This window comes from Hirundo rustica, chromosome 6 (genome assembly GCF_015227805.2).
Source record: "Hirundo rustica isolate bHirRus1 chromosome 6, bHirRus1.pri.v3, whole genome shotgun sequence".
In the NCBI taxonomy this organism is placed as follows: Eukaryota; Metazoa; Chordata; class Aves; order Passeriformes; family Hirundinidae; genus Hirundo; species Hirundo rustica.
Genome location: NC_053455.1, coordinates 7,899,158 through 7,918,158, shown reverse-complemented (window position 1 = coordinate 7,918,158; position 19,001 = coordinate 7,899,158). Strand labels below are relative to the sequence as shown.

The following is a 19,001-nucleotide window of genomic DNA, read 5'->3' as shown; positions in this document are numbered from 1 at the left end:
GCAGACTGGGAGGTGGGGACAACACTTCTTGTCTGGCTGCCTACATCATGGGGAAGTGCTGAGGGAATGCCCAGCTCATGCCACTGCCTTCCATCGCCATTATCCACGAGCACCAACTGCCTAAAACACTCTGAAGCCTGTAGGTTGAGTTGGTGAGGTCACCTCGGAGCAAGCAGAGCACTGATGCCACCCTGCCACCCCTGTGGCTTCCCTCCCCACAGCCCCTCCACGCTGTCACACGTCCCCCTCTTCCCACACCGTGACCTCCAGCTCTCACCGCAGCCCTGGGAAGCCTCTGCTGCTGCTCTGGTGGCAGTGGCTCCTCGGTGTCACCCTGCATGGCCCCAGCAGACACCTCCTCCAAACCCCCCAGGCTGCTGATGATGGGAGCAGCCTCCTGCTGACCAGCAGCAGGAGCTGGGGCCAGATTTTGGCAAGCCTGGCACTGCCTCTGGGGAGGTTTGATGCGTTAAGAGGCACCGTCACAGCGCCTTGGACGGGGCAAAATGTTTTACTCTTCCCAATTTCTGCATTATACACAAAAAAGGCTTTTGACATGTATGCACACAAGCTGCCGTGTGACCAGTATTTTTCATGGAATCAAACAGAAACTTTGTAACTACAGCCTGGAATAAAAGGCATTATTTATTCTACAGACTGTAGTAGTTCATAAAGGCCTCAGCAGCAATCGGGACACACTGTACTAGACAGAGCAGTGGAGACCCCACCTTAAAACACCTTCCAATGTAAATACATCAGACAGACAGAATTTATTTGCTTCTCACAGTAACTCAGCCCTTGACTCACCATGGACCAGGCCCAGCTCAACACAGCTGTGTCTGAACTTTCACAAGTCTGACTCCACAGACAGAGGCTGCCCCTTCTTCCGTGGCTTTCCAAGGACCTTTCCTCCCTATGAGGAGGAGAACCAGCAAGCAGCAATTCTAAAAGCTTTTTTTTTTTAAAAAAACTTTTTTATTTATACACCTATTGAGATATGCAGTGATTTAAAATCAGTCACTGGACACCATCAGATGCCTCCTCTGCATTTATTTCAGCTGTTAAGTTCAAGTTTGCATATCTGCAGGCCTCTTCTAAACACACTTAGCACCTCAGTACTCCTGGAGGCACATATAATGTGGGAATGTTGATTATGTCACTGAATAACATAACCCAGTGCATAATTAAATTGCCAGACTTGTTTCTCTTTCATTCATGCTCTTAACAGTTTCACATGACAAACAGTCCACATCCAAACTACACTGACAGAACAAGAACTCTATGTTCTAATGAGATCACTTTATTAAATCAAATTGTGTTCTTCAGTACGTCTGTGCAGGTTGCACAGGCTTCCATATAAACTGCACAAATCATGATAAAATCACAATAAAACACTTCCAATCATTAGATTCCAAGAGTGTTATTTGAGAGGTACGTCCCATTCCTCCCATTTGGGTGGTAAGGAAATTGAGACCGCAGAAAACCTCAGAGAAATCACTTGTGTTAGTCACCTCACAGTCAAATTAAAAGAATTCAGCCTTTCTGGTCCTGCTCTTGAGGACAAAGTTTGATCTAATTTATCAAGTATTGCCCATAAAGCAAACAAAGAGGCATGTGTTCCAGCAGAAGCCCCCATCCTTCACCCCTCCATCACCATCACTGCTGCCCAGCATTGTGATGGGAACAAACAGGAGCACATAATCTCACAGCTGCTCCATTGTCAAAGTGACACGTTAGCAGAAGGATTTACAGACCTGTTTGCTTATGAAATAAAGGTCTGCATGCTCAGAAATGCAAACGTCTCCTCTGCACAGGAGCCACACACCACGGAGAAAGCTGCTCCCTGAAAGCTGTGCTGAACTCAGGAACATTGTTAAGGTATCTGGGACTATTAAAGTTTGCTGCTTTATTCAAAAAAATATCAAACCCGACAATGAATACACAGTTGCCAGTATGTACAGACATGGTGAGCGGCTCCTGAGGCAGCTGTGCTGAAGGCTTGGGCTCTTCAAAACACTGCTGTGAAAAAGGAGAACTGGACGCATTCACTTAACCTTTGCACAAAAATCAACATTTGCCTCTCCAAGTCAAATCCTGGCCCCAGCAATGCCAGTAAGTGTTTTGCTAATAATGGAAATTGTGGGAATATTTTAATTCAGATTTCACTTCAAAATTTATTTAAAGAAAGATTTGTCTTGTAAGAAGTTGAGTTGATTGAGGCAGGCAGATCTGCAGCTTTCTGCATGCACCGTACCAGCAGAAAAGCTTTCCTTAAAATCACGATGCTTTACTTTTTGGGTAGTTTAGGTGCTATGTTGTTGTGGAACCACATGAAGCTGAAGATGACACCCACTGTCTTTGGGAAAGTCTCATCATAAGCAAACTTCATGGATTCTCCTAAAGGTATTTCCACAACTTCAATCAGCTCTCCCTCTTCAGGCTGGCCACCACCTCCACTGGTTCTCATCTGGTCGTTTACTTCTGCATAAAACAATGTCTGCCTAGAACCCATCACACCAACTGCAGACCTGGAAAAAAGCAGAGAGGAAACTCTGTTTTAGACAGAAAGAAGGCAGCAAGGAGCTAGGAATGGAAACCTGGGTCCTTAACATGTGAGACAGAAATTGATTGAGACAGAATTATTGAGACTGAAATTGATTACAACTTTCATGCAGAAATACCAACAGTTTTGAATACAGTTCCATATAAAATAGATCCACCTTCAAATATATTTTTTGGAAAAGTGTGAATTTGGGAGAAAATTAAAAAAAAAAGAAAAAAAGATTTGGTATGGGTGAACTGTTGTTCTACACACACTGAAGCCAACAGAAGTTCTTTCAGCTGACCTCAGGGAGAGCAGAACTGCCGGATGACTCACAGAGATGCACAAACAACAGGAAGAAGCTCCCCAGTGTATCTGTCGTGCTACATTTGTTTGCTTGTTTTTACACAAATATTTAGATATTTTACTCTTAAGAGGATTACATCCATTCACAGCTGGAGTCCTCCACTCATGGACTGGATAGGTAAAGAAGGGAAAGGCAGTCTGAGAATCACTCTCTATCCTTCCTGAACTTTAGCCTTGACCCAAATGGACCACTGTAAGCACGCACATGTCCAAAGTAATTCAGTCTCCCTGCTAAATTTGCTTCAGTGGATTTAGTTGAGGATATTATAGATTATGTAGTCTTTCTTCAGCTAGACCGCTTGCTGTGTATTATACTTCTTATTTGCTAATCCTCTATTTCCTTAGGACTATTTAATTTAGGTATTATTAAATAAGGGATAAGTACATAATCCACTCATTTAGTCCTTCCAAGAAAATATTCACATTGTAATCGCAATTTCTTCATTTCACATGATTACAAGCGACTTTTCACATTAAATCCGGATCCAAAGTTCACTGAAACTATGAATGAGGCATTAAGGCAAGATGAAAAATTAGCTTCCATATTATTACACATACAGAGGATTCTCAGATTTGCAGCAGTGTTATGATCTTAGAGTGTATATCCAGATTTACCCAACCATTACTCAACTAAATCTTTTAGTTAATCCAGCACACATCACACCCCATAGCTGGAATTAATCATTTGTCTCTCAGTTTTCTGTGAACACTGGCAATTATTTTGTTTGGGGAATTAATAGTGACTACTGCAGTTGGTCTCTAATAGTCAATATTGAAACTGATTTCTTACACTTTTCTTACACTTTTCTAAAATACTGAATAGGGAGTGGACCAGTGAATTCTTTTCCTAAAATTATGTCTGTTGCATTCCATGACTTTGGACAAGATGCGTCACTCGTCCAGGATCATTCCTGTACATCTGTGACAAGAAAGTTAACCATCTTTGGCATTTTCAGGAACTCTGAAGATTGATATTGGACCTCTTTCATTCTCTTTATTCCAGTGTTAGGACTGGGGTTTTTGATCCAGGTTTTAACCAACTGTAAAATCTGCGAGATGAAGAACGCAGTTTGCTGGTGGCCACAGGTTCCATGAAAAACACAGGACTGTATAATATATTTAATGTCCTGTTATTTATGATGAGTGTTAAGTCTGAGACATTCCTCTGGGGTGCCCCACATGGAGAACAAAAATGATCCTAACCTGAGTATTTCCATGTCCATTTGATATTACATAAAGGTTATATACAAAATCAGCAAATTTATATAACAAGTACTTCTATAAGAATATTCTGGCTTGATTATTCACAGCATAATCTCCTTCTATAGCACCTGTGACCATTTCCTTATGAAATAACTACAGCTGTGGAAATCAGCTCACTTTCCACACATCTTCTTTCTAAAGTAAGGGAAAACCAATTTCCAAGGTGCTACACCGTAAGACTCAGGTTCTTGCCACGACAGCTCAAATAGAAGGGGGTGATTTCCATATGGTGTCATTTCTTTGTACTTATTCATATGGTACTCTCTTGTTATGAACTAAATGTATCAAGAGTAGCTACTGCACTTAATACACTTGAAAACATTAAAGTCCTGGACATCAAGGTCTTTCCTTTGTTATGATTCTCAAAGTTATGGTATTTCTTCACATCTATTGGCATATAATTTACCACAGAAATGAACAAAAATTTGTAATAGTATATATTCAAAGGAGGACATACCCACATGATCATTCTCTCTTACTTGATCACCTAACTTAGTCATCTCTGGTGCAACTTTGCTACAAGATATAAGTTACAAAGTAATAAAAACTTCCAAATGAGCTATAAATAAAATTAAAGAACGCTGGTACAAATACTTAATACTCATTACATTCTATTCTACTCTCTCCTCCCCAAACCAGCAAATCTAACATTTCTAAGACTACCTAGAATCCCATCACTATTTAGATGGTGACTTTGCAGATGTTGCAGAATGTTACTTAGAAACATATTCACCGCTTTAATTTGTTGTCTAGTCTCCCTCAAGGGAGTTGACAGTTCCTCCTGATCTGACGAGACTAAACTGGGAGGAGCTGTTGACTCCTTCAAGGGCAGAGAGGCCCTGCAGAGAGACCTCAATGAATTAAGAGAAGGGCAATCACCAACCACATGGAGAGTAACAAGGGCAAGTGCTGGATTCCGTCTTCACAAGGTGCAGCAGAGGGACAGACAATCAAACCTTCACTCCTGTGGGCAGTGACAGGATTCAAGCATAAAGCAGAGTCAGGAAAGCTTTAGATGGTTAACAGGAAAAGGTTCTTCACCCAGAGGATGGGTGGCACTGGAACAGCTCCCCAGGGCAGTGGTCACAGGCCCAAGCCTGACAGAACTCAAGAAGCGTTTGGACAATGCTCTCAGGCACAGGGTGTGACCCTTGGAGTGTCCTGTGCATGGTCAGGAGTTGTACTCGATGACCCTTGTGGGTCCCTTCCAACTCAGTATATTCCATTAGTCTCTTATTTTAAAAGACTATTTCAATGGTTTCAGAAAGAAGTTGAAAGATATAGAAATATACTTTAATTCTTAAAAGAGGCAAATATCTTACAGTTTTTCACTTGATATTTAATTTTCTAAATGCTCTGGCTTACACTGCCAGTTGATCATTTTTGCATAGATTCACGTGTACTGTCCTTTACTAAATTAAATATTCTCCAGTATTGCTTACTGCTGCCTTTCACGACATTTGCAGAGTGCTAATGTTCCCTGCTTGTCCTTAAAAAAGTGCACAAAAATCAATGCTATTCACATTTTGTCTTAGTACCTTTGGCTTTTATAGAAATCAGAAGTTAGGTTTCCAAAACATTGTACATTTCAGTGATTTTGGGCACTGGGGCAGAGGAGGAAGAGAGCAGAGAGGGAGAATGTAGGTCTGACTGGTGAATAGGCTACAGGAAATATTATGTTTGCAGTTTGCTTTCAGGTTTATCTGTCACTAGGCATTTCCTCTGCTTTTGCACAATCACCTGCACTTTCTGAGCATGCTGTTTAAGGAATTTTGATGTGCCTTTAATCACATTTATACTCCTCTTTCTGCTACCATCTTCTTCTATCCCACATCTGTGACATATGCTTTTCCTTACCCCAGTATTTCCCACTACAAATAAAACACTTTTGCCATGATCTGAAATGAGTCACCTATTAACAGATTACAGCTACATTCATTAGCTCTGCATCTGTGGAAATCACAGGGGTCAGCACACCCGAACTGCAAGTGATGAGTTTCAGCCTGGGAAAGCCACCTTCCTGATAGAGGTGCCTTCTGGGACGAGAGAGGCTCGGCTGGGGGGAGAGTGAGCAGGTCTGACCTCAGCACCAGCCCATGGTGAGACTTCAGGCTCTGGTGTCAGCCCAGGGTTCAGCACTGCGCTGCCCAAACCCGGCATGGCGTGGCTCACACTGACCCAGACCTACTAAGCCTGGCTTGACCTAGCTGAGTGTTCCAGCTGTATTCTGATGTGTCTGCACAGTGCTTGGCTTATTTGCCACCGTGGGACGAAAGCAAACGATCCACACAAAACACAGCTGGGTTTTCCTCGCCGCTTTATCGTGAGGATCGCTTTCCTTGAGGAGTTTATGGTCGCTCCAATTAACAGCGACACGGCTGACAAATACTCCTTGTCAAGTCATCAGGGCTTAAGCTCACAAGCCCTGTAATTTCAACAGAGAGATTTTAAACCCCAAAACTCTATTAGCACTAAACTTTCTGCGTTGCTTCAGACAGTTGGAAACCTCCATTACCTTTGACAACAGCAAGTCTAGGAATGTAAGCATGTCAAAGTAAGGATACCAAAGTCGTATGGTTTTCATCACAATACTAACTTATATGTAAGTTTAACACATCAAAACAAGATTGTATGCTGCCTTCCCATATTTCATTTTGAATAAAACACTCAAACAGTGAGATTAAATCATGCTATGGCTTTTAAAGCCCTGGGCAACACACTTTTAGGCAACCCCACACCAGAGAAGGAGCTTCTGTGGAACGCCTGAGAAGTGCTTCTCACCTCCCGCCCAAGGGTGGGACTGGCTGGCAGCACGAGGCTGTAATTACAGCATTTCCATCTACTTCCTCCTCAGACCAGGGGAAACACAGGAGGCAGATTATCACTCCAATCTGGTTTTGAAACAGGGCAATAGCAACTACCAAAAGCCTTTGTTTCACTCTTCCCTTTTATCAGATGCATGAGGAAATACACAGCGCATGAAATCGAGCTCATTAATCGGGACTTTTCACTTGTCCTAAGTTCATGAGTATGAAGATACAGCACATACTTTTTTTATCAGAAGTGGGAAACAGTATCTTATGACTTAAAAAATAAAGGTTTAGCAGTGTCTGAAGCCACAAGTGAGACTGGGTTTGCCAACAGTCAGTGGGTTTTTTTCTTCACACTGAGCATGCACATGTGTGCATGTCCACACACAAACACGCTGGTAATCAGGGCCAAAATTCAAAGCTTCTGTTTCAGATTAGCTTTGCCTTTTTCTCATGTCTGGGTGCTTGCCTATGCCAACCAATTATCTCATTCATAAGTATCATGTTTGTAAATATTGTATTTTTAATTTGAAGAAACAAGCATGTATGAGAATATAAACAGTATTTTATACTCTACTGCTCTGCTGCAACATGGGGGGACAAATAAATTGACTTATCCTTGTGAAGAGTTATTACTTTAGTTCAGATTTCTGATAGACAGCAATTAAAAGCTAAATTTCTCGTAAACATTAAAAACATACAAAATCTATAAACAATCAACATTCTTATCAACACAGAAATTTATCTCTTTTTTTTTGTTGTTTTAATCTTACATAATTAGTGTGCAAATTCCTGAAAGCAAAATATCCTTTCATAAGACTTAAGCCATCTGGATGCAGAGTTTGCGTATAGAGTGAATGTATAATTCATGTTTACAAATAATTGTGACACAAATCTCGGTTATTTATGCTTAAATCAAGATCCAGTTAGGCATGCAACATGTAAACTGATGATCAGCGACCTGCAGCTCCTATTGTCACTTCTTAGGACCTTTGTACAGTTCTGACATTATAAGCAGCAGGTGCAGGGAAAAAAGCACAGAAGTAATTAACATAAAATTATATTACATTATGCCATCACCCAACAGGTGTACAAGCAGGTGATCTTTCTAATTATAATGCACTCCAACATTTTCAGGGCTATTATTCCTTCTACATTAAAACCTGTGAATACAAACCATTTTTACCTCATTGCACAGAGGCTAAAAGCCGTGGCATAGTAATTGGAACATCCAATATTAATTCTCTGAATGCTCTTCTTGTACACTTTGGGAAAAAAAAAATCAAATGCAGGAAGATTAAAGTAAGTACCTATTTTAATACAGACAGTCCTTTAATCCATCTGATTTCTTTGCAGTGGGCCTGAGAACCTACAGCTCCTAGTTTATCCAGGTCAGAGCCAAGTGTTTTTTACAGCCTCTGGGAGAAAATAAAGATGTAATGAAGGGAAAAGGAAGTTGAACCAGAAGTTCTGGTTGAACTCTACCCTGATGTTCTGAGGTGTTATTGAAGCCCAATTAATTTTATAAATATTCTTCAAGACAACCAACATTTTCCAGAACTGAAAGAAAATACTTTGCAATAGCAACAATAATATTGACAACAACGATGACAACTTATTTCCCTGCCCCTGTCTTGTAAGGAAACAAGTCTCAAGGCAGATAACTGGAAGTACTTCAACCTAAGAAATTAACTCACAGCTGAATTTCAGCACATAGGATTCAGTCAGAAAACTACTGGGACACCATGACAGAAAAAATTCTTATATCTGGTATATGAATAAGTCCAAGGTAAGACGTTCACCTAAAAATTTTTGTATTTCTGAAGGAAACCCCAAACATTATGGGAAGCTCACAGATTTTTTTTAGAGCTTTTAAAACTGTTGAATTTAATTGCAACCTTCAACCTCCGTGAACCCTCAGTTTATAATTATACTACCATAGGATTAGCTTCATGTTGTTATTTTATTATTGAAGCAGGTAATTCCTTCATACCCTTCATATCAACCACCTATGCTATTTTTTACTGATGCCATACATACAACTCACAAGAACTCAGGATACCAGCAGTCACCAAAACTTCCTGGAAGTCTCCAAAAGTGAAGTAGCTGCTGCCGTAATTTAAACCAACTTTTTTGCAATTCCAAAATGAAGTTACTGAATGCCAAGCACAAAAGTAGAAATTTGCTCAGCAGTGATACTAAACTCACCAAAAAGGCTGCAAACAATACAGATTATTTTCAGAATGATCCCTCCTCCGTCTACACAGCAACATGAACCATCTGCATTTCAATTCACCTCCTGTCTGGCATTTTTCTATAACAGGAACAGATACATATTTCTGATTTTCGAAGTGTGATTCCTCTGTTCTCCTCCAGTCAAGTTCCTCTAAATATGTTTGTGTTTCTTGTTATCTGCCCCAACCCAGCCTCCTTAATTCACCCACACCATACTGTCCTCCTGCTGCTGGAACAATTTGTTCTAATGATTCTTACTCAAATGGTGAAAATTCCCCGACTCCTGGCTTCTTTCCTGATTCCTCATTGACTCCACAGCTCCTCTGTGGATCGTTCATGGTAATTAAATCTGAGATTTGTTTAATTCAGTGTCTGACTTCTATGTGATGAGTATTAAGTCACTGGAGCTTTGACAGAGCTTAATAAGGGGGTCCAGTGGGTTACCTGCATGTGTATGAATTATTGTAGCAGTACTAGGGTCACACTTTCCAGGTTAGCTGAGGACCACTAAAAAAAAATATCCCTCAAAACCACTGCTACAGGCCCTGATAATAAATGAGGAAAATCCCTGCTATCTTCAGATTTTCTCTAATCTATACAATTCCCACTGCTTGAGAACAGAGCAAAGTTGAATACAGACTAAGCGCTTACCTCATTTCCTTACAGAGAATTCTTCTCCACCACAATGAATGTACTTTCCCCAGGTCCATTTAGTTCTCAGCCTATGATTTTTCTCTGCATTGTTCCTTCATCTCTTCTTCCTCTTTTTCCACTCAAGGTTTTAATATTCAATTTTTCCCATAGTCTACGTTCTCCCTATGGATTGTCCATGCTCCATCTTTCTTAATCCATTAGGCACAGAACTGTATTGACCTCCCTAGCCAAAACCATTTCTCCCTTTACATTTGATGTGTCTTTGGCTTTTCATGCCCTTCTGTCAGGCCTAGTTCAACTCCTGCTTTTATTCCAGGCAGGCAATTTCCTTCTCACAACCATGATTCCAGAAAGGGGTGTCATTAGGAATACAACTCCCTGCTTTCAGATCAAAGGCTGTGATGATGCAGAATAGGGGCAGGAGGTGAATGACAATGCAGAATCATGGAATATTCTGAGTTGGAAGGGATTCACAAGGATCATCAGGTTCAACTCCTAGTTTTGAGATAGGGGAGGCACTGTGGAAGATAAATTATATCAATAATGCAATGCCTCTGCAAAAAAGGGAAACAACAAACTCCAGTGTATAAAGAATGATCTGTGAGACTAGGGGAGATAATGCTTCCACTCTATTCAGGAAAGCCCCCACTAAAGTTCTGTGCTTCACTTTGGGCACTTAATTTTTAAGAAATATGCAGACCAGATGGAGAGAAGGCAGAGGACAGCAGAAGGAATGATCAGATATCTAGAAAACATGAATCTGAAGAGAAAGACTAAATCAACTCGAATAGTTTTGCACAGGCAAGAATAAAATAAAGGGAACATGTTTTAACAAATAGGTGGAAGGTGCAGAAGTATTTCATGTCCCCTGGGGACAGAGTAGTAGGTATCAGTCTTGAAGTAAAGAAAGGGAAATTTAGGCAAGACATGAGGGCAAAGTTGCTAGTGGTATAGGTAAGACACTTCAGACAGGATGCCAAAAGCCTCCAAGAAAGGCCACGGAATGATTAGATTTGAGAGAAAGCACAGACACACAATTGTCACAGCTGGTGTCAGCCCAGCTAAGGCTGATCTTTGGAAGAGGAGCCATCTAGAGAGAGCCCCCCAAAATTCTGACCTGAGGCACTGAATCAATAAATAATTCAGAGCAACTATTACACAGATTGCTGGGATGGGAGATAAGAGTAGAAGTGTAGGATGCATTGCAATTGTAATGGCATGCATATGCATATGCATTAATGCAATGCTTTATGCCTGTGCTTTGTATTGACAGTCACAGCATGAAAGAGCAGCATAAAGCACTTGGAAAAACCTGCTGCACTTGGAAAAAGCCCAGGAATTCTTATATGTAGTATAGCCATTACAGAAAAAATGTCCTTAGAAGACCATAAATGAAATTATTACTTCCTGTCTTTGCATCAAATCCTCAAGGATCAGAAAGATACGCCAATTCTTACAAAAACTCGAAAATATCATCTTTGAGGCTTCAAGCTTTCATATTAAGTTAAAAATGTAAAGATTATACAGGCCCTTCTGACTTCAGCATGGAACTCCATGGGCAGAAAGCTGTGTCCACATGGACAATGGAGGATTACGAGCTCTTTGCAAGGGTCTCAACAAAGAAAACCTCAATTGTATACACTCTTCATGAATCAGTGCAATTGAAAAAAAAAAAAAAAAAAAGGCAATTAAACAAACAACCACTTGTAACATACGAGGACATTTATCAACACCAAAACACAGAGAGTTTTAGGCAGATATAAATCATTAATATTGAGTCAAACTTCTACACTAAATCTACAACCTCCCACAGGAATTGTATTCTACTTTTCCTCTTTTGCATTTGTATGCACATACATACGTACATATACATATGTATATACCTGCATGCAGCAGCCTGTCAGTGTTACCCAACCTATGAAATTCTATAGACAGCTTTTGCTCATAAATCTGGAAGACACTTTTTCTTTCAGTAGAACAAACCCTTAATCTGGTTTCAATGAGTTGTAAAAGACAGCTCCTGTGATTCACCCCCTCCCCTCAACAGAAGCACTGCTTGTTAATCCAGCAGGAAATAACATTTGCCAGGATTGACAGCTGTGGATTTGTATTCAGTTCCCAAATTAAAAACCAATGACAGTGCCTAGTTCAATGGAGATGTCAAGTAAAATAAAGAAAGTAAAGAACCTGCTGCTTTCTCTGTAAAATACAAACATACATACATTTTGGATAACAATACTAAAAGCTGGGAATGAGATATAATAGGATTAAAGCTGTGTGCAAAGTTTCTCTTGAGGGTTTTTTTTTTTCACCAACAACTCACATTTTGTATTTTTCCACTTACATATTAATTTTTCTCTTAACTCCTAATAAATGTTTTAAAACACGTTAAAAACTATTTCAATAACTATTTGAAATCCTGCAAAAATACAATATAATAATTTTCACAGTAAAATCAGCAAAATCTTAATATGTAACAACAATTATTGCCCAATTCAAAGAGGCTCTAATTACAGACCAAATATTATGAAGAGATCTAATGCCACAGGTTCTCATACTCCTGCAAAATCATGTTAAATGTTAATCAAAGAGCATCTTGGGCAGTTTCTATTGTTAATGTGAATAATAAAAATCAGAGATGGAAAACACCCTTTATAGTAAAGATGGGCTGTTTTCTACTGCTGTAACAAACTGTTCTGGAGAGCCCAATGCAGCTTTTCCCTGTTCTAATAGTCTTTGGAATAAGTTATGTCTCTTCCTGGGAATTCAATCCCATAATTATCATATTGATTATACATTTCTAATGCCTTACATTTCTGTAAATACTCCTCTCACTTGCTAAAAATTACACCTTTCTTGCACCTTCAGATTTCCACATTCCTCCAACACACTGCTTAAACAAGGCAAGAGGGAACACTCTGGCCACTTCAGCAATCTGTGAAACAACGAAATGCAAGGTGCTGTAACTTGCTGCTATTTACCTGTAAGAAGTGATCCTCCTGAGGTCTCCAATGGAAACACGATAGCCACACTCTTCCAAGACCTCCTCACAAGCAATTTCTTCTAAAGAAAGGCCTGGCTTGTCCACAATGCCAGCACAGAGCTCATAGGTCACCCCAACTGCAGCAGGTAAGGGATCCTCCAGGGAAGGGAAGCTCTCCATGTCCTGATTCTGAAAGACTTGAGGATGATGCCTTTCTATTTCACACATGTAAACGGCTTTAAAAAAAACCCCAAAAGACAAAAGAAAAAGAAACAAGGGGCAGTGTGTTAGCCTCTTCATATTAAATATAAAAAAGGGCGTTAGACAAATTTTGCCTAGAAATTAACCATGAGAGTACTTGAGAGTAACAAGGAGTTCAGCTGTGTTATCTGTTAATGTAATGACACACAAAACTGGAATTTTAAAGAACAAAGGCACTCTTGTCCTGTCTCAAAATTATTCCTTAAACTCTTATTTGTACTTACAGCATCTGAAATGAATTCATGCGCACCTTAAAATAAATAAAAATTGAAAAAGGAAGCTAGTTCAACCAAGAAATCTAAGTGCCAGAAGCACCATACAGCTTCCATTTGTTGGGAAATACGGATATTGGGAATTAATTTAAACTATGCAGTTATCTTGCAGGAAAGTTGGGCTGCACATAAAGCACCATGTGCACAATGATGAGTCTTTCAGCCTGTCAACTCAGCTGTTATTTAGAAAGGGTATGAAAAGCATGTATGTTTGTTTGGAAAAAAAAAAAAATCCTCTTTTGAACATACAGTTCCTTGCACAGATTCCTGTGTGGAGTCTGAAAAAGACTTCTTGAACTAATCTACAAACAGCTGCCACTGTAATGCACTCCTAAAGAAAGTGCAAATGTCAGATTTTAGTCTTTAAACAAAACCTCTCACTGATGTCAACAGAAAATTTGCCTGAGTAAGAACTGCAGGACTGGATGTCAACACACAAAGAATCCCTACTGACAGACAACTCCAGATCATTGTAACTTTAATATACAGGTATAATTCCACTTGTTTATTTCTTGAAATGTCCTTATGTCTATCCCCTTGCTTTTCATGAAAGGTTTCCAAAAGAGTAAACCACCCTGAACAAAACTATTTTAAACTTTGAACCTATTTTTATTCCATTAAAATATTTTACATGCATATTTCACATACACATAACATGGTTTTCAAATCAGTTTTATTTCCCTTTCTAAATCTTGCAGAATTGATATATAAGAACTCAGGCTTAATAGGCAACTTTTTGTCCTTCCAGGTACTGTAGCTTGGTATTTCTTAAAAAAAGAAGAGAAATGTTGTTGCATAGCAGTGAAGTCCCACAGTGACTTCTTAAGCACTTGGTCTCTGAGGCAGAGTTGACACCCCAGAAATTTGTGCCTGGGCTCCTTCTGCAGTGCTTGTTTTGACACCTCAGAAGTGTGGAATAGTAAGATCTGCACTTCAGAGGAAGATGTCCAGATCAGTCCAATATGCAAAATCTAATCTCCAGAAGTTAAAACTTCCAAAGCTAGTCTTAGGTATATCAAGGTCTTTGAGATTCAAACAGATCAAAGTTTCCATTTTGTATTTGAGAGACATCACTTAGAGCTCAGTTTTCTTTTTAAAGTGCAGCATGAAGCCAGAAAAAAAAAAATTCCCTGCCAGCTCTAAGGGACAGCTCCTTGAAGGGTGTCTATTGTCATTATTCCAAAAACTTCAAAAAGCTAGGAAAATTATCATAAATGACAACCACATCCAAGATTTCTCTGAGACGAGCCAAATCCTCTGAAAGTTTTATTTCTTTTTTAGACTGACATACCCGTATCAGATAATTAAAAAAGGAACAACACATGCATCCCATTAAAAGCTTTGGGCACTAAAACAGGATGCAGGTAAGAGTGTGGGGTACAGAAATATGAAACTGTGACTTAAGAGTGTTAAAAATCTTCTGTATCCCTGAAACCCATCCTGTCATTCCATCAGGCACCTGCCATTCTCCTTCTCCCTCAGCACAACTGGGCTCCACGTAGATCAAAACCTACATTCCTAGAAGGACCTAATCCAGCAGTCCTCTTCAGAGCAAAGTCCTGTGATATGCCCATACTTCAAGCCCAGGAACAGATAGATAAGGAAGAAAAGGAGCAGTAGATAAGGAAGAAAAGAAGCAGTACTAGCCACTTCTATAAGAGTCCAAATATTAGAGCATTCACCAAGGAGTCTGATTATGAATTTAATATCACCTGGGTTGCAAAGGTTCAAACTCAATTTATACCTCACAGATAAGCAAAGCCTAGAAAGCCAAGCTGCCTGCTAATATCAGGGAACAGAGAATATCCCATGACCCTCTTGAAGGTGCAAAACTGACTGCACAAGTGATGCACTGGGTGATTAAAAACCGGATGGAAAAGAAGTGTGTGACCTGCTGGCTGAGGCACACTCTTCAGAGGGAAACTGGTGACCCTCCTCTTCCTCACCACAGGTTGTCATCTTTTTGAAAATCCACCAACAGTTTGGAAAGCAGAATCCAGAAGCCCCAGCACAGTCACCCAACCACTTGTTCCATGCCCATTGTTCCCTTGTCTTTGGATGCTTCCTTGGCCAGGAACTGCCACTGCATCATTGCTGGGCAGTCTCCTCCGTCGCCACATGGACACGGCCATGAGCAGCAGCAAGGTGAGCAATCAACCTGTGCCAGGAAGCTTCTGGTGGCACATCAGGAAGAATGACCACAGAAAGGGTTGTCAGGCTTTGGAAAAGGCTTCCCAAGGAAGTGATGGAACCCACATCTGGACTCATCACCGTGGAGCCACTCAGCTGTAAGAAAGTTTCCACTCAGAGTAGAAACTCCTGTAGAACTGATGTTCTCACCTTCCTTTCTGTAACGTGGGACAAAGGTTATAGATGGTTCAACCAAACAGAGCAAGTAAGATCACTGCTGTTATTAAAAGCAGCCTTTGCAGGTGACACGTACAGGGACTTGTTTGCTATCTCTAAACAGAAGAAAACAACAGCAGGGACTAAGGAGCCAGTGGGGTTTTGCTGTCTAGGAAGGTGCAGGCTTCTCTCTAAACTTCTGACTGTGCTGGTGTTTTGTGCCTCCTGAAACGGAACACAGCTTATGATTCAAATCTTTGATACTGTTTATTTTAAGTCAGTGGAAAAACAAACACACAATCCATTGAAAGGTCATTATACTTACAATGAATAAACCGGAGTACATGTTCATAGGTCCCAACCCTAGCAACATATAATTTTATTATATTTGAAAATGTGTGGTCAATTGCCTACCAAAATAAGTATTGACCAATACCGTTGCAAATTAGTCATGGGTAAGGAACATATGCAGAGATATATGTTTATCTTTCTTCTCTCTGCTCCTCCCAAATGTGTGATTTCATGATCACTCAAGATGACCTAAGCCGAGAGCACACTGTTTGCCTCACTGGTTGTGTGCTTCTGCCACCCTCACCCGTTCTGCTGTGGCTGCAGAAGGGCTGCTGCCGCCAAACAGAATGGGGTGGGAGTGTACGGGCAGGGAGGGATGAGTGCCTTTACAAGCAGCACAGACATCAGTGGGAAAAGCTGCTCCTGCCAGCAAGCACAGCCTGAGGAAAGGTGAGCACACACGGCACCAGTGCACGTGCGGGGGATGAGCCTGGAGAGCGAGCAGCAGAGGTTCACTCACAGCAGCGAGTGACCACCTTCCCAGTGGGACCCTGGTAGGATCTGACAATGAGAAAACCCTCAACCTTTGTCTTTGTTTTGTGGAACAGGCACCAGGGCAGACAATAACCTTGGAATGGAGATATAAATATAGGGATGTGAGTAATGGCAGGCCACGGTTAAGATCATTGAACTGCTGTGGGGTGGGTGTCTGACTGACCACTGTCCCTCAGGCCGGTGTCTGAGCAGCTCCAGACACTGGAATGGTTTAACTCCAGTCTTTTGAGGCTGATTTGACACCTTCATAGAGCTAATGCAATGAACGCAATGATGTGTTGCTGCTCAGTACAAATATATATATATATGCATGCACACATATGAAGGCTTCTCCCAAGAGCTATGGGAGCCATTTATTCACTGGCAAATAAAACATAAGACAGTGGATTAGTGATGAGCAAATAACCAAACACTTTATACAAGTCAATTAGCACTTGATGAGAAGGATACACTGTCAGTGTAACACTGCTGCACAGCACTGGAGAGGCTGTAATCACTGTCAGGAAGAAAGGGCAGTGTGACACTACCCTAGAAAGTTTTCTATAAAGTCTACCATGAGCAGTCTTGAAATGGTCTCTTAGCAACAGTCAGTGAAATACCTTGTCATTTTTTTTAGTTAACATGCAGCGAATACGCATTTTGTTTTTAACTTCCAGAAAGTAAAATATTGCTTTGAGCTAAAGTAACTGATACAAAACCTCAGAAAAAAATGTATATTAACCTAAATTAATGATAACTGGTAAAATGAAGCTGTCCACATATTGATGAAAAAGCATACAGTCCTTAATCTTCCTCACTTTAAATTCCCAACTATACAACACATAATAAGACAGTACAAATAAAAAGATTATTTAAGACAAAACAAAAAGGAAAATACTGTGCTTCTGTACAAGTAGGTCAAGAAGGAAGTTCAAATTAAAGCAATTTCTTGCGCTATCATTGTAGAGCTGTTTGTAATTTCATCCAAAAGAGGACAATAACCAGCCCAAAAGCAGAATATAAGACTACCCTGATCATTCGTTTCATCTGTAATGGAAATTTCCCTAGTTAGAAATTCTGACTGACTGAAAAGGATGGGCTATCATACAAAGAAACAGAATATATAACAAAGATTTTATCACCACAGATGCACCAACTTTTACCTGCTAAACCATTAAAAGCTTGCTTCACTAGAGAGCAAAAGTAAATCTAAAAAAGAGGATTACCTGGGCGGAACTGCTTCACCACAACAAAGCACTGCCGAGAAGTGTTAAAGATCAGGATTGACACACTGAGGAGGAAGATAAAGAAAAAAAAAAAAAGATCAATGCTTTATGAAGAATTAATGAAGAACTATTAAACTTACATCTTGTGAATTTAATTTTAACTGCACAAATACATGTAAGATTTACTACTAAAGCCACAGCACAACATAGTCCTTGTCCAAAATCCATCCAGAGGGACAGATAATGGGTCATGTTCCCAAAGCCCATGACAATTTTGCTCAAAATTAAGTCCCTTTTGTCTCCTGGCATGCAAAATAAGCACTATTCAATTCATTCTTCCCAACAGGAACACCACTACCACCCCTCTCTTCCAGTCTAAGAACACTGGTACTAGATAGCAAAAAATCCTTACAAATAAAAACATCTTTTTCCCCTTGTATCAGTCGCAAATTAGGACAGACAAAACCTCAGGCACAGTCTAGTCTCATTCAGAACCAGTGACTTCTGTATAAGCACAGAGCATCTCCTACCTGTAGCTACTTGCTGAGCTCAGGTTACACAACAGACACCATCCAAGTCCAATTTTGTACAAATTTAAACCAGTAGCTTCAACTGCTACATTGAGTGGTTCTTTGGTTGCTTGCAGTACGTGTCACGGGGACACCTGGCAGGCTGATTATCTGGACGTGCTCTAGATTGTCTGATGTCCTCTGCTTCCCTAACACACTCTCTTTTACTAGTTTAAGAAAATGTAGACAAAAGTTTTTCTCCTTAGTTGGTAGCCCACTGCCACCTGAAAAAACAAGTGTGTCTTTTGCTCATTACCATGGCAGCCTTCTCTCATTTGTTCTGCCTCACTGTATGCAATCGAGAGGTTAATTCATTATTCTATGAATTCTACAACAGATTAGACTCACAATGGCATATTTGCAGGGTTGAGTCAAATTCTCAACTTTCCTTGTAAAAGAGCTGTATATTTATTTTCACTATTTGATTTAATAATGAAGTCTTGAGCTGCCAAAGAAAATGCTATCTGATGATTATTAAAAATAATGTTAATGTTTATTATAATAATATATAAAAACCAAAACAGAAGGGAGAAGTCCAGATGTTAGTATTTATATTCATGCTTGCTACTCTCAAAGACCGGCACTGCATATAGATGGCTTCCTGCCCTGGGAGATACCATTTGCAGGCAATTTTAAAGCAAAGGTTTTA

General features: G+C 40.1%; 1 protein-coding gene across 1 annotated transcript in view; it reads right to left on the bottom strand.

Annotated features, from left to right (window-relative positions):
- Positions 1-1,282: 1,282 nt before the first annotated feature.
- Positions 1,283-19,001, bottom strand: part of NUDT14 (nudix hydrolase 14) — a 58,809-nt gene continuing 41,090 nt past the window's right edge. The window contains exons 3-5 of the mRNA XM_040068729.2: positions 17,784-17,848; positions 12,852-13,089; positions 1,283-2,528 (exon numbers count right to left, since the gene is read on the bottom strand). Coding sequence (XP_039924663.1) covers positions 2,288-2,528; positions 12,852-13,089; positions 17,784-17,848 — 544 coding nt within the window. The 3' untranslated portion in view covers positions 1,283-2,287. The remainder of the gene's footprint in view (positions 2,529-12,851; positions 13,090-17,783; positions 17,849-19,001) is intronic.